The 16,211-nt window shown below is 40.4% G+C and overlaps 2 protein-coding genes across 4 annotated transcripts in view; both read left to right on the top strand.

Annotated features, from left to right (window-relative positions):
* LOC109235252 (serine/threonine-protein kinase prpf4B) overlaps window positions 1-1,147 on the top strand; it is an 18,088-nt gene extending 16,941 nt beyond the window's left edge. For all 3 annotated transcript variants that reach the window (XM_019401291.1, XM_019401290.1, XM_019401288.1), the window contains one exon: window positions 738-1,147. The gene's annotated coding sequence lies outside the window, so the exon portion shown is untranslated. The remainder of the gene's footprint in view (window positions 1-737) is intronic.
* Window positions 14,451-15,901, top strand: LOC109235858. The gene is made up of 2 exons (XM_019402106.1): window positions 14,451-14,713; window positions 14,905-15,901. The coding sequence occupies exons 1-2, from the start codon at window positions 14,451-14,453 to the stop codon at window positions 15,899-15,901; spliced, it is 1,260 nt and encodes a 419-aa protein (XP_019257651.1).

Below are 16,211 nucleotides of genomic sequence, written 5' to 3'. Positions count from 1 at the left end.
GTTGAACACGTTAAAATTGTCAATGATGATCTGAACTAGTTTGCTGAAGGATATGGACAGTTCAGTGGTGAGAGATGTCAAGATCAGATGGTGGTTAGATGATGAGAATAATTAAAATAATAAAATCTACATGGGGAACCATCTAAAATAGGCTAAGAAACTGAAATCTTTTCAGAAAAGGCTCAGAAATATGTCATGAAATGTACTAGAGTTTGGGCCTTCATTGAAATCCATTTCATTGTTGCCCTTCTGAATGTGCACAATGGATGCACAGGCCGAAAACTTATAGGCAAGCCCTTATGGTCTTTTTTTAGAGATGAAGCCCTTATGGTGTTTCAATTCATGGATTAGGGCTCAGATGCATGTTTTAATTGCTGCCTTGTGTTTTGAATGGAAGAATTTGCTGATTCTCTTTTATTGTTTTTTGTGAAGTAAAGTTTTTCTCTCAAGTATTTTGGGATTTTTATTATTTAGCTTTGCTCTATCCACTTTTGTTGTTAAATATTCGTCTGCACCAATCTGTCTTAGGAAACTTTTGATCGCTTGTCTTCTGTGTGTTTTGATCTTGTTGTATGTGCGCTAATTAGTCCAATTAGGATCTGTATTTTGTTTCTTAATCACTCTGATAATTTTGTACTAGTTTCTTGGTGTCTTCATTTCATTTGTTGTTGGGTTATGGTGGTTTAGTATTGGGATGATCGTCACGTGGAGGAACTTGTTAACTGACATTTTTGTAGATTGTCAAATGATTGCATTGTGACTTGATTCCTTGCACAAACCGTGGATTCAGTTCATATGCTAGTTATGGATAATAATGCTTCATGATTTAGCTATCTTAAGTTCCTTTGGAGTTGGAGAAAGTAGTCTGTATTGGTTTTGCTTAAACTGGTGCTCCAGTTGCATGCTGCTCTAATGCTGAAGTATTCCTGCGTTTACCTTCGGAGTGTTGGCTCTAACTTTTGCCGGGCCTTTGTAGTGCAATTATCAGTTAAGCAAGCTTTATCTTTAGGGCTGTGACTGTCTACTTCGATTCTTCTAGTGACTTATGTTGATGTTCGCACTTAATGTATATCAGTTAAACAGATTTATTCACAAAAACGCTTTCATGTATCCCTTTCCCTGATAATGTGAGTTCACGTTTCTCTTAGTTGGAAATTGCAGAATCTCATTGGACATTCAGATTAAAAGAATTAAATCCTACATCGATGCAAATATCAAATAACCATTTTTCAATGCGAATGAAGCGGACTTTGATGTAAGGTGTTAATGAAAACAGAAAAGCAAAAACATTCATGTAATTCTAAGGTAGCTTATGAGTGATAAAACGTGCAGCATGCAAATTCTTCATTTTGCTCAGGTCTCAGGGATTAAGTGCTTATAATGCGAGCTTTTGACTCTACTGGTCTTTTAATATTTAGCGGTGCTCTTAACATGTCTTTCTTTTATCAGAAATGTGTTGAGCAGTTCAAGTTTCCCTGCAAAACCTATTTTGTTAAGACTCCACATTTCTGTTCTTTGTTCTGCGATTGGAATTTTTAATTCATGGATCTTCGAAGAAATAAGACTTAAGACAATGCTGCGAGAATCTGATGGAAATCCACAGCAAAGGGGGTTACATTAATTATTTTCGCATATTTGTAAATCTAGTAGGAGATTGATAAATCATATTTAACGCACTTAGACGTTCATCAATATTCTGACTCTTAAAAATATATATTTCCCTATTGGTAAGGCTTGGCATTTGCCAATAGATCGAGAAGATGAGGTGAGGTATCATTAGCATCAATAGCAAAGAGGTTGGATATTAGTTATTCGAGTGGAATTATTAAGCTGAACTAAGTCATGAATTGTAACGCACCGTCATGAGTTGCAAGCCAATACCTATCCAACTCTGCTAGGAACACATAACTATAACATGGTGGCTGTTTGACTCAAAAGATATCGAAGCCTCTTTGAATAAATCAATCAAAGAAAATGAAGGCGTAAATCTTAGTCGAGTATAATAAATTCCAGATCAAAGAACTGATAGTTTAGATAGTGTATAGGACGAAAGGAGTATAGTGGATCTTATTGACATTGTACATTGACACTCCCATCGATCTAGGGAGGAGGTAACTTTACGTATTATTCTTCGATGTGTTATTTCTCTCCTAAGAAGACTACAAGAAATGAGGGATCTGGAGAGAATAGGGGGAGAGCCCCAATCGAAGGTTTTTTCTCACTTTATATAGTCAAGGCACCTTTACCCTTTACTTGGGCTGACGCCCTCTTGCCTCCAACGTGTCTTGATCGTCCCTTTAGGCGCTGCTCTTTTTGACTCGACGGATGTCGGGAAAGGGATGCAGAGTGGGCTATGTTATCCTTCATTGCCCGGTCACTTAGGAGGGACGTTGGTTAGTTCGGCCGTGACAGTCAGATTTTGACCAATACAGGTAGTCCATCCGTCTGTCGGGGTCGTCCCCTATCGGGCTCGGCAGTCGGATCATGATTGCCACGAATTCGAGCGATATCTGACCTCTGACTTTTAATTCCTTAGTTGTTACTTGGGTTTTGAGCGGGGTGGCAGCGTTCTTTCGATATCTATGGATCGTTGCGGCAGTTTCGGAACCGAGACGTCGCTTGATATCAATGCGTCGTTTCGTGATTACCGCCATTATGGCACACGTTCCTGGGAAAGTGAGACGTTTCGTGCCCTATCAGATTCGATTGGCGACTCTTGGGTTTCGTGCTCGGGGGATTTATGTCTCTTATAAATATAGGGAGCTTAACATTCGATTGACACACTTCTCTGCCTTTTGGTCTTAAGAATTCTGTATATATACTCCCTTTCTGACACTCCATATTTTCGTCTGCCTTCAAATAACTGGAAATCCCCATCCTTTCTTTTCGTTATCTTTTTCTCGCCTATTTTTTGGACAAAATGGCTGGTGATTCCTCTTGCACCGATCTCCCTGTCACAGTTCCGGCACCGGAAAATGCTGCTCAGGCCACCAAAGGGGTAGATGCGGTGGAGGGAAGACGAGGAAGTTCTATCGATAGTTGAGATTTTTCCTCGCCCTGGGAGAGAATTAACCGATTTCAGCATTCGCGCCGGGGCGAAGTCGGAGCATGTCCGTTCTATTATGAGAGAAGGAGCCACTGTAGAGTTGAATACCAAGTGGGGGATCCCCGGCTATGTTGACATGCGACCGGTGGAAGGAAATGACATAGTTCACTTCGACCGTCTTGGGTACTGCGTATTTTACGCTTACCCTTTCCTTATTGGATATACACTTCCTCTTACTCTCCTGGTGGTGGACTTCTGCCGTTTTACGAGGTGTGCCTCGCCCAACTGTCGCCATACCTGTACAAGTTGTTCCTTATGTTGCTCAAGTTTGCGGAACTCGCCGGTCGTGAGATCACGTTGGATCATCTGCTCAGTATCTTCGCCCCTCAGCTTATCCGCGACACGATGCTTCACATGCGTCCTCGGGGGTCGAAGAGCCTGGTGGTAAAAATGGACAGGACCAACCGTCGTTTTTATGAGAATTATTTCTGCGTGCAGACTGAGCACATTGTGGCGGATCCGACGGGGTTCCCTGAGAAATGGAACTTTGCACGTAAGTCTTATGCTTCTAGTCGGAGATATGTCCGACCGTTTTTGTCATAGTACTAAACTTTGTTATGTCTTTGCAGCTGAGAAATTGGCACCTCCGCCCGTCGAAAATATCCGTGAGTGGGTGAGCGTTGTTCTCCCTCATACGGCGGGGGTCCGTACATGGGCGGCCTTCTATGACAAACATGGGTGCAGGCCTCTTTCTAGTAAGATGTCGTTTCAATTCGCCGTTAGCTTTCCGCCAACCAGCCTCATCTACTCGCTCTATTGTGGTTCCCACCGCCCGACCTTCTTCGAGGGCGGCATCATTTGAGTCCGCGTCTGTGGTTATTCCTGTGAGGACTGCTTCTTAGGCCGAAGTTCCGACCCATGTTGCTCGCCCAACGGGTGAATCTCCGCCTACTGGGGAAGAAGAGGGGCAATCGAAAAGACGGCGAGTGGAGTTCGAGACAGCGCCCTCAACAGTGATTCTCCTTCGACGGGATCCAGAGAGGGGATTGTTGTAGCTCCCCTTGTAGGGACGAAACCAGCCGTTTCCTCGGCTCGCTCAGAGATTCCCACTCGGTGGTCAACAACCTATAGTGGCGGAATATCAGACTTCCGGGGCCGTCGTTGTAGTTTCGGACATCCCCTCTTCCTCTACAGTTGGTCGTGCTTCCTCTGCGGTTGCTGAAAGATGAAAAGGCATGGTGGTCGACGACTACGAATCTGAGTCGGACCTCGACCCTGATGATGTCAGCATGTTTGAAGAGGGCCTTACTCACTCGGTGGTTCATGTGGGAGGCTCGACCCGTATTCTTCAGATCCCTTCGGATGTCAATCTCTTGGGGACACAGAGGATCTGGTACCGCAGTTCAGCCTGCTATGCTCCGAAGCAGAAAATACGGCTCTTCGGTCCGTTCCGGATGCTGATTTGATGGATGAGGTGGCCACTATGGGCTTAAAGGGTATGTTGCGCTTTACTTTCATTTTTTCCTCGCCTTTCTTTAAGATACAAGTCAAACCTGTCTTTATGTTTTTCATGCGTATTTGGTGGAAGTGGAGAACATTCGCGGGGCCAACATTCAGGCCAGAATTTTCTTGAAGATGTTGGAGAAATATCGTCGATACGGAACAAGTGTCGCGAGATGCATGAGCGGCTGAAGGCAAACCCCGGTAATCGGGCTCTTGGTGAGGAATTGGAGGAAAGGGACCAGGAATTGATGCACGCTATCCGCAGCAGGAGCGTGCTTGAGGAGCAACTTTGAATAAAGGACGAGGAGCTCGAGTTGGGCAAGGGAGTTGCCGTATAGTGCGCTGCAGGAGAAATTGAGGTTAATGCAGTCGGAGATGGATCAGAACTTGACCAGGTTCGAGGCGCTAGGCGCGGAATGGATAGGAAAATTGACTGAGCTGGAGAACAAGGTTGCTGGGTTGGAGAGCATCGAGAGTGCTTAGTCTGCGGCTTCGGCGAGGGCGGCAGCCCTGGAGAACACCATCCGCGTCCTCCAGTCCGAGCAGGAGTTGGAGAGGCTCACGGCTACCCTTATGGAGACAAGGCTTGAGGAGCGCATCAGCGAGATTGACCGAGAGGCGTCGGTTCTGGGAGATCGGGTCGCAGCCCTGGAGGCAAAAATTGAGCGGCTGTTGGCTCAGATTGAATCTTCCTCCACCGCCGTTCCCCGCCATATGCATGAGCTTTGGGTTCATGCCGAAGCTCAACGGGATATATACAAGAGTTTATGGGAGGCGAGTACTGTGACTGAGCCTGCATATGAAGAGACGCGAATGAAAGGGCGGGAGGCTCGTGCCAACTGTGGGTATGATGCGGCGACGCCTGAAGCTAATTGGGGGCGCGGACGCCGAATGAGAACTTCCCGGAGATGGCAGTGGAGAGGGTGGCGATGGCGATGTAGAGTAGTGATATTGATTTTTCCGTTGGTTGTTTTCTTCCCAAATTTTCGTTCGTCGTCGATTGTCGTTGTTCCCCCTTTTTTTTGTTGCTCTTTTTTTTAGATTGTTGACTTGGATCTTATGTAATCCGCGACCATTGGCGTGGAGATATTGTATAAAGGAGAAGCTGTTATTTGCCTTGTATTCCACTCGTTTTCGTTTCGCGTGATTCCGGTGCGAAATAGATTCCCGCACGGCGAGTCCCGGTCTTTTGCACTTTTCGATGATCCTCGGCCTCGGGAACATTTCGCGCCTTCTCATTGGCGATGGCTTATGGCCTTAAAGGGCGTTATTTCGAACTTGTCGAAATAGTAGCCCGTCGTCGTTCGATCGAGGTCGAACTCTTATTTTATGGCGAAGGCCCTTGGCCTTAAAGGGTGTTATTTCGAACTTATCGAAATAGTAGCCCGTCGTCGTTCGATCGAGGTCAAACTCTTCTTTTGACGAAGACCCTTAGCCTTAAAGGGTGCTATTTCGAACTTGTCGAAATAGTAGCCCGTCGTCGTTCGATCGAGGTCGAACTCTTCTTTTCATTTTAATAATAACTAATAACGGCGCAGTCTTCCGGTGTTACGACCTGGTGCTCTCTTGTGAAGAGCCAAAAGCTCTTGACGTAGGGAGGTTCGGTCCAGTCTGTTCACCTCAATTTGCGCCCTATTTGAGACTAAAGCAGGCGGGGTGGCGACCTCGTCTTTTGGCGAAGGCCCTTAGCCTAAAAGGGTGCTATTTCGAACTTGTCGAAATAGTAGCCCGTCATCGTTCGATCGAGATCGAACTCTTGTTTTGGCGAAGGCCATTAGCCTTAAAGGGTGCTATTTCGAACTTATCGAAATAGTAGCCCGTCATCGTTCGATCGAGGTCGAACTCTTCTTTTGGCGAAAGCCTTAGCCTTAAAGGGTGCTATTTCGAACTTATCGAAATAGTACCCTGTTGTCGTTCGATCGAGGTCGAACTCTTCTTTTGGCGAAGGCCCTTAGCCTTAAATGGTGCTATTTCGAACTAATCGAAATAGTAGCCCGTCGTCGTTCGATCGAGGTCGAACTCTTCTTTTGGCGAAGACCCTTAGCCTTAAAGGGTGCTATTTCGAACTAATCGAAATATTAGCCCGTCGTCGTTCGATCGAGATCGAACTTTTCTTTTGGTGAAGGCCCTTAGCCTTAAAGGGTGCTATTTCGACCTTGTCGAAATAGTAGCCCGTCGTCATTCGATCGAGGTCAAACTCTTCTTTTGGCGAAGGCCCTTAGCCTTAAAGGGTGCTATTTCGAACTTGTCGAAATAGTAGTCCATCGTCGCTCGATCGAGGCCGAACTCTTCTTTTGGCGGAGGTCCTTAGCCTTAAAGGGTGATATTTCGAACTTATCAAAATAGTAGCCTGTCGTCGTTCGATCGAGGTCGAACTCTTCTTTTGGCGAAGGCCCTTAGCCTTAAAGGGTGCTATTTCGAACTTATCGAAATAGTAGCCAGTCGTTGTTCGATCGAGGTCGAACTCTTCTTTTGGCGAAGGCCCTTAGCCTTAAAGGGTGCTATTTTGAACTTGTCGAAATAGTAGCGCGTCGTCAGTCCCAGTTTTTGAAGAATTGTTCTTTTTGTTTTTGGGGGAATCCCAGTTCGTTTGACATTGCCTCCACCGGAGGCTGCAACGTTGGAGAATACGAAATGTTTCTATTTCACTTAGGTTCGTTATGCGCACACATTGCAGTTTCCTTGTCTGACCCCCGCCTTCCGGCTTGGAGGTATCACCGGCGGGCGGTATTACAGTTGTTTTGCAGTAGTTTTTCGTCCTTTAATTGAGGTGTTTCTTTATTCGTTCGCCTGCGCGGCCTTTGTGTTCCTACGTGAGCAAAGGGTGGAAGGTGAATTCGAATGGTACTTTCCTTGCCTCCGTTCGGTGGTCCAATGGGGAGAACAGGTTGGTAACGTTGTTCGTCTTGTTTTGCATATCGATGGTTGATGGGTGAAGATTTCTAAGTTTGGTGATTTTGCTCGGCTTTTCTCCCCCTACCGCACTGCGCCTTCGTCCCGCGTGGGTTTTTTTTTTTTTTTTTGCACTTTTTTCAGTGGGTGATCGTTTCTCTTGTCATCTATCTGGGAGAGACTAAGAATTTTCACTAAGAAATCCCCATAGACGGCGCCAAATTGTTTGACTCTAAAGATATCGAAACCTTTTGAATAAATCAATCAAAGAAAATGAAGGGGTAAATCTTAGTCAAGCATAATAAATTCCGGATCAAAGAGCTGATAGTATAGATAGTGTATAGGACGAAAGGAGTACAATAGATCTTATTGACATTGTACATTGAGACTCCCATCGATCGATGGAGGAGGTAACTTTACGTATTATTCTTCGATGTGTTATTTCTCTCCTAAGAAGACTACAAGAAATGAGGGATCTGGAGAGAATAGGGGGAGAGCCCCGATCGAAGGTTTTTTCTCACTATATATAGTCAAGGCACCTTTACCCTTTACTTGGACCGACACCCTTTTGCCTCCAACGTGTCTTAGCCGTCCCTTTAGGCGCTGCTCTTTCCGACTCGTCGGGAAAGGGATGCAGAGTGGACTATGTTATCCTTCACAGCCCGTTCACTTAGGAGGAACGTTGGTTAGTTCGGTCGTGACGGTCAGATTTTGACCAATATAGTGGCTGAAACGTGAAATGTAGTCAAGATTTGAAGGTTATGGATTAAAATTTTTATTTTATTCAAAATTGAGTTTTATATTAATTATTTATATATTTTTAATAGATTTCTTGTGACTAATACATTATTCGTTTCAAAACTATTAGGTTCGGCAAAATCCGTAACCGTAAGGCTAGCTCTGTCCCTGGTTGCGACTAACTGGTATATCTCAAGATATTCTACCTACGCTGAAAAATATAATTAAGACATATTAGGAAGCTAAATATCAGTATAGAGAAAGCGTTGTAGGCTTCAATTTCTTTGAATGAGGGGAGTTCCATTGGCTGCCTCTTCGTTTTTCTTCCCTTTTTGAGTCTTCTACTGATCCACGAAGAGTAGTTTGGAGAATCTTTAAACTTGCACTCTGGAATTTGTTATTCCTCTCATGAAAAAGCTTTTTATTATTTCTCTCATGAAAAAGCTTTCTTGTAATATTAATCTAGGATTACCTAATTAATATCCCATGAATGTCTGAACCTTCTGTGTTAGCCTTTGGTTTAATTTCATATTTTTAGGTGCAATTCTTAGTCAACTTGCTCAACGGTCCCACAATGGACTATTTGGTTAATGTTGAGAGTTACAGGATGTTTAATTAGACTTATAAGGAGGTAAGAAGTTTCCACGAAATGTAGTATTCCAAACTAATAAGATCTTCTCTATGTCATCATGTTTGGTAACATGTTCACGCCCAAATAGGACTCGGATCCCTTAATATTGCTAGTTGTTTGCGCACGTGGACATGAACTTTGAGACTTTGCATTTAAGGTGTGACACAATGGTCAATGAAGTAGATTAAAAATAGAGTGGAGTTAAGATTTAAAGTTTTATGGGTTTTGATCTGTCACTGAACTCATAATTCGTTTAGTTACTAAATTCAAAATTAAATGTGTAGACATATTTAATGGATTTCTACGACAGATACAGAGTTTAAGCAAAAGTTATTGAGTTCATATGAATTTATAACGTACTTGGTTGAGAGCCATGAGGTCTTAGGTTTAAACTTCAAACGAAAGAAAAACATGGGTTGATTGCTTCCCGTCTATCTAAGTCTTGGTGGATAGGGTTCTCCGATACCTCTACCACTGAGAGTAGCAGGTACCTTGTAAAATAGTCGAGGAGTGCACAAGCTGATCCGAACATTACAATTATTATTTTTTTAAAAAGAAAGGAGGACTGGTAGGTGTTTGAACGATCAATCATGTCCTCGGTGAATAGAGAACAATCTCCCGAGCAAAATTTCCAATGATAAAGAAAGAAAAAATTATTTGGAAAGCAACGCATGAAGTTTATGCAAGGACCAGAAGTTGGAATTCTAAGATCAATGAAAGGGTAAGGTCAAGAATCTATAAATGCAATAACGTAAAGAGAATATTATTCATCAGAATTTTGCTAAACCAAAATCAAATTAAATTTAAGAAGTTTTGACAAAACTTTCTGGTTTGATTTTTGAATCCAAAACATTTTAGAAGTCAAAGAAAGAATTGTGAAAAATTGTACTCTTCACGTTATTTGTTTTGGAATATACTGAAATTTATTTGAAAACGCTAGTACACTGATAATATGTACAAAGGATTTAGTATCTTACACGGACATTATAATAAATTTTTACAGTATTTAGAGGAATTTTACTTGCCATAGCAGGTTAGTTTCTTTATTTTTCAAGTTATAAATTTTACTTAAATAATGAATTGCTTGTAACTATTTTTTAATTGATGTGATAGTGTTAAAGAATTTAAGCACTATTAATGTACAGTTAAAATACTTTAAAAGATTTAATCCGTTGAACCTGGCATCTAAACAAAATTAGACAAAAATTAATCGAGGAATAACACCATTACTCTAGTTATTATTATTATTATTTTGCTCTAATTGAATAAAATTAAGCTTTGTCAAATAAATAAGTGGCTGTGACCAAGTCTTACGTCCCTGCTGTTTATTTATTTATTTATTATTATTTAGTGCTAATTGTTATTGTTGACGTTAAGAGGTCTAAATTTCTAACACTTGACTGTCCTTTTAGTCTCATTGACCGTTTGTCCTTACAGAGACCAAAAACTAGTAATACTAATAGGAAAAAAACAGTAATCTTGGATTTGTCCATTTAGATATTTGCATGATTAGGTCCTTAATTATGATATATTGACGAGAAATTAAAGAAAATAAAATGCATTAAAATAACTAATTACAATTTGAATAGAAGAAAATAATCACATTAAAGAAGGACGAGATTTAATTTATTTAATTTTGAAGGGACGTCTACAATTTGGATTGTTCTGAATCTTTTGGTTTTTATATTTTGGTTGTTTCAATCATGAATAGAAAGGAGCAGCACTAATATAACTTCTCTAGGATTATATACGTATTTTCTTTTTCAGTATATTCCGGATTGTACCTTGACAAATATTGCAATGAAGTTAAGAGTTTAGTGTCCTAATGTCTCTTTATTCACTGATCAAAGTTATAGTGCAAACTTTCCGTACATTTTTTAAATTTGCTTATGCCCAAAAATTAGCCTAGTTCGATAGAACCCAGTAGGAGTGTACATAGGTTGAGTTGCTTCGAATTGTATAATTATCAAACAAAACCAATTGTGTCGGGTTATTAAATAGAAAGACCAAACCAAACCAATAAAACTCGGATTTTGCACTCTCGGGTTTTTTCGGGTTGTTGGGTTATTCGGGTTTTCTCGGGGGTTTTTTCTAGTAAAATCTTCGTAGAAGAAAACATATAAATTGTGCTCAAAATATTTCTTTAATCCTAGTAAGATACAACTATATAAAGTATTTTTCAAGAAAATAATACAAAATATGAGATGTGTTATGACATTATCCCAAAATATTCAACAATAAAGACAATAAAATTATGTAATATAAATATTACTAATTAAAAAATCATAATAAAAATAACCATAATCTAAAAGTACTAAGTCATGCTAAAATAAGTAGACTAATAAGGGAGTATTAAAAATTTTCGAACACACATTACAACACGAAAACGTACTACATTATCTAGAGAGAGAAGCTAGAGCGTCTCTCTAAGCTTGCCCCTTTGTGTCGATATTCTCAAGAAAAACAACGTTCCTATAACGTTCAATTTAGGACATAATGCAACCAAGCTCCACCATCGGAAAGGTGCTAGGCCCACCGCCGGTTCCGCCGGATTCATGTAACATGCAAATTAGTGATTTCCCTCCTCTAAACCTCGCAAATCCAACAACTTCCAAGACTAATCAGACCCCAAATCAGCTTCTGGTATATCCAAATGGACCTACTCCGGTCATTGGAACTTCAATGATCAGTGAAAATCAAAACAACTATGCATCAAGACTCGGAGGTTCCGGCGCCCATGGAAACACCTCTAAGAAGAAGATCCATCTCAAACACAGACCCTACGAGATTGTCGGAGGAAAACTAGTGGTCAGCTTCACAAAAGAGGAACATGATTTGTTGGCTGAAACATGTCGTCTCACTATTGTGGGTATATTTCCCAGAACTAGACCATCTATTGAGCGGATTCGAACTGAATTTCTTAGAACAGTACTAGTCAAAGGTGCCATCAAAATAGGAGCTTACAACCTCAAAAATATTTTCATCGATTTCGATTTGGAGGAAGACCACAAGAGTGTCTATGGCAGAACCAACCTGATAATCGCCGGTATGCAAATGAAGCTGCAGAAATGGACTACGGATTTTAAGCCTGGAATTGAGACTACTATGGCCCCAGTTTGGATAAATTTACCAAATCTCCGGTGGCATTTCTTTGAATGGGCGGCTCTATGTCGTATTGTGGAGCCAATTGGTATTCCAATCATATGTGACAAAGCAACCTTATCAAAAACTAGACCTACTACAGCAAAAATTAAGGTTGAAATTGACATTACCAGGCCCCTCGTTAAAGAGGTCTTGATTGACATTGTCTATAAGGAAGGCCAGAAGAAAACTGTAATTCAAAAGGTTGAATATGAAACTATTCCTGAGTATTATGGTCATTGCAAAATGCAGGGTCATAGCGATATAAACTGTGGTATTCTTCATCCTGAGTTGAGGCAATCTTCAGCAAAATATGGGAACCAAGTTAACAAAACTTCTATCATACAGAACAAGAGCATGGAAGCTACAGGGGGAAAGGTCAACAAGAAAATGGAAATTGATAAATGGTCTAGTTCCAGTAGAGACAACAAAGGACATGGTTTAGCCACTATGGAGGTAGAGAATATGGATAAAGAGGAAGGGTGGACTACTGTGACAAATAACAAAGGAAAGAAGAAGGCAAAGAGTATTTCTAATAATCTTCAAGGCAAAAATATCTCAATTGCCAACTTAAACACTATAAAAGAGGCTCTTAAGGATACATTTGAAAGTAATGTGTTTGTTTCTGGAGAAAACAATGCTACCAAGGAGTTGACATCAGTGAATGAGCAGCTCAAAATCACTTCATTGAGAGAACAGAATCAAGGGAACGAAGGGCGACATAGGATCCAACCTGTGAATATTAGGAAGATTAAAAGATCAAGAAAAACTTCTCTACTCGAAAAGGCAGATACACCTTATGCGAGGAACAAGCATCAACAAGATCCAACAAGTAGCAAAAGGGATAGCAAAACCAACAAGGAAGAATCATGGAAGTTGGATACAAAGCAAATTCAACAAGCTATGATGAATGATTCTCATACTCATAATTTTCTCGATGTGGCTGAGAGATTAAAGCTCCCGGAAGAGCCAGATGGGAAGCAAGTTGATACCATTGCTAGCGGCAAGGACATGCTATGGAAAACATAGCAATAGAGTCAAATTCTCAAGAGGAAGATAATAAAGTGGATGAATATTCTCACTTCAAAACAAAATCAGAGGAAGAAGTTGAAGAGACTCAATTCCAAAAAGAGCAATCTTCAGTTTCTGATGGCGAAGCCTGCACCAAAGACAAACAGGCTATAAATATGGAATGTGAAGCAGTCAGGAGGTTAATCAGGAGGTTAACTCATGACCAAAAGATAATTGCTGATATGGACAATCTTTCTCCAAGGGGTTCAGATGGCAATCAAAATGGGTGCCTTTCCACGCAGAAGACCAAAGCTATCAAGAAGTCAAACATAGTTCTTACTCCAATACTCTCCAATGATTAACACTCTTTGTTGGAATATTAGGAGTATAAAAACTCAAAGTGCCTTTGAGAGACTCAAAACTCTCAAACAACAACATAATATTTCCCTCATTTTCTTACAAGAACCTAAAGTCAAGGTGATTCGAATGAGTCAGTACATGAGGCAGCTTGGGATGTATAACTGTTACTCTAATATCAACAACAAAATATGGATCTTTTGGTCAAATGATTTTGAGGTTGACATTATCAAGGACACTGATCAGCTAGTTAATTGCAAGATTAACTACAAAGTTACTAATACTTAGTTTCACCTCACATCTGTGTTTGCTAAATGTAGATCCATTTTGAGAAAACAATTGTGAGCTGATTTGGTTAATTTTGCAGGCTCCCTCAATGGACCTTGGGCAGTTATAGGTGCTTTAATGTCATCTCTGACCCTGAGGAAAAAATAGGAGGCAATCCGTACAGAATTGACAAAAGCTTCGACTTTATAGAATGTTTGTCAGATTGCGACTTACAAGATGCAGGTTTTCTTGGTAATATTGTTACTTGGTGCAATAACAGAGGGTCTCCTGGTACTATATGGAAGAGGTTGGATAGGATGGTGTATAATTCTGAGTGGTTTAGCATATTCGATAGAACCACTGTTACTCACCTGGCCAATGCTTGTTCTGATCATGTCCCTCTTCTGATTCAGTTTAGCCATAATGAAGAAGCTAATGTCAAATATTTCAAATTTCTCAATTTTTGGACAGATCATGCCGACTTCCTTGATGTGGTTAAAAGTACCTGGCAAGAAGAGTGTAATGGCAATTCACTATGGATCCTTCATTAGAAGTTGAAAAAAACTGCATCTAGACTTAGTTCCTGGTCGAGAGAGGCTTATGGAGATATTCATGAAGAACCTAAAAGATTGGAATTGGAAATCGCCAATCTTGAAGTTCTTAATATAAATGACAACAGTGATGTCAATAGAACTAACTTGAATAAAACCAAAGCTGAGTATATTAGATACCTTAAGATCCAGGATTCTATTTTAAAGCAAAAAGCCAGAGTAAAATGGCTAAAGGATGGGGATTCTAACTCTGCCTATTTTCACAATGTCATCAAGGATAAGAGAAGGAGGTTGAATATCAATAAGATACAAAATGAACATTACCAATGGGTTGAAGGGACTAAAGATATCTCAGAAGCGGCAGCGAGATAGTTTCAAGGGCTCTTTTGTCAGAAAGATGTACAGAATAATTTCTCGGATTTTGGATTTTATAGAACCTTCTATGTCTGAGGATGTAAACTCTAAATTGACTGCATTACCTACTGAGGAGGAATTGAAAGTTTGTGTCCTTTCTATGGACCCAGATAGTTCTCCTGGACCGGATGGTTTTACAACAAATTTTTTTCAAAAATGCTGGTCCATTATTGCTTCAGATTTGTTCAAACTCTCATTTTTATTTTCTGTGGAGCAAATTTTCCCAAGTGGTTTATACATACCTGCATAGTCATGCTTCCCAAGGTCCCCTCCCCCCAACATTTCAATGATATAAGACCCATTAGCCTATGCAATATTATTAGTAAACTGTTTTCTAAGTTACTTAATTCCAGGCTGAGCATTATTTTACCAGATTTGATAAGTTGGAACCAAAGTGGTTTTGTGAAAGGCAGAGCTATTACTGAAAATATTTTACTTGCTCAGGAAATCATCCAAGATATTGGAAAAACAAATGAGAAAGGAAATGTTGCATTAAAACTTGATATGGCTAAGGCATATGATAGAGTGTCGTGGTCTTATCTATGTGTTCTAATGAGAAATTTAGGTTTTAGTGAAACTTGGATTGACAACATTTTCAGACATATCTCTAGCAACTGGTATTCTCTAATTGTTAATGGCACTAGGCAAGCCTTTTTCAAATCTGAGAGAGGTCTAAGACAGGGAGACCCTATCTCTCCTTCTCTGTTTGTTATTTGTGCTGAATTTCTTTCTAGAATAAATCACATTGCTTCTCTTAATGCTTTTAAAGCCTTTCATATGAATAAGAAAGGCCCTATTATTAATCATCTTGCCTTTGCTGATGATATCATTCTCTTTTCTAGTGGTTGCAGGAAATCATTAGGACTTCTTATGGAGGCTCTTACTGATTATGAAAGAGTTTCAGGAAAACTGGTCAACAAGCAAAAATCTTGTTTTATTCTAAATCCAAATGCTCAACCAGAGGAAATTTCAAGGGTGGAAAGCATCATTGGGATGGAGCACAAAGCTTTACCTATAAAATATCTGGGATGTCCACTATATGTAGGAATGAAAAAGATAGTTATATTCTCAGAAATGATAACCAAGGTCATCAACAAAATTTTAGGATGGCACACTAAATTTCTGTCCTCTGGTGGCAGAGCAGTGTTGATCAGGCATGTTCTTCTTGCATTACCAACTCATCTTCTGGCAGCTATTCACCCTCCCAAAGGTGTGCTTAATCAAATAGAAAGAATTCTTAACAGATTCTTTTGGGGAGGGTTTGCAGAAAGAAGAAGATATCATTGGTCTTCCTGGGATAAGCTTCGCTTTCCTTATGAAGAGGGGGGAACAAATTTCAGGAAACTTTAAGATATATGCAATGCCTTCACAACAAAACAATGGTGGAATTTTAGGACTGGTCAGCCCCTATGGAAGAAGTTTCTTATGGCCAAATATTGTCAGAGAGTTCATCCGGTTATGAAGAGATGGTATTCAGGTCAATCTCAATCATGGAATGCCATGTGTAAGATCAAAAAGGTGGTGGATAAATAAATTCTATGGAAGATCGGAAGAGGAGAAGTGTCTTTATGGTTTGACAATTGGTCTGAGCTTGGTCCTCTTTATGATTACCTCCCTCCTGGTCATAAACCAAATAATTTGAAGCTCGTGGATATGGTAT

Source organism: Nicotiana attenuata, chromosome 12 (assembly GCF_001879085.1).
Source record: "Nicotiana attenuata strain UT chromosome 12, NIATTr2, whole genome shotgun sequence".
In the NCBI taxonomy this organism is placed as follows: Eukaryota; Viridiplantae; Streptophyta; class Magnoliopsida; order Solanales; family Solanaceae; genus Nicotiana; species Nicotiana attenuata.
The sequence above is the reverse complement of the archived record's forward strand: the minus strand, read 5'-3'. Positions and strand labels throughout refer to the sequence as shown.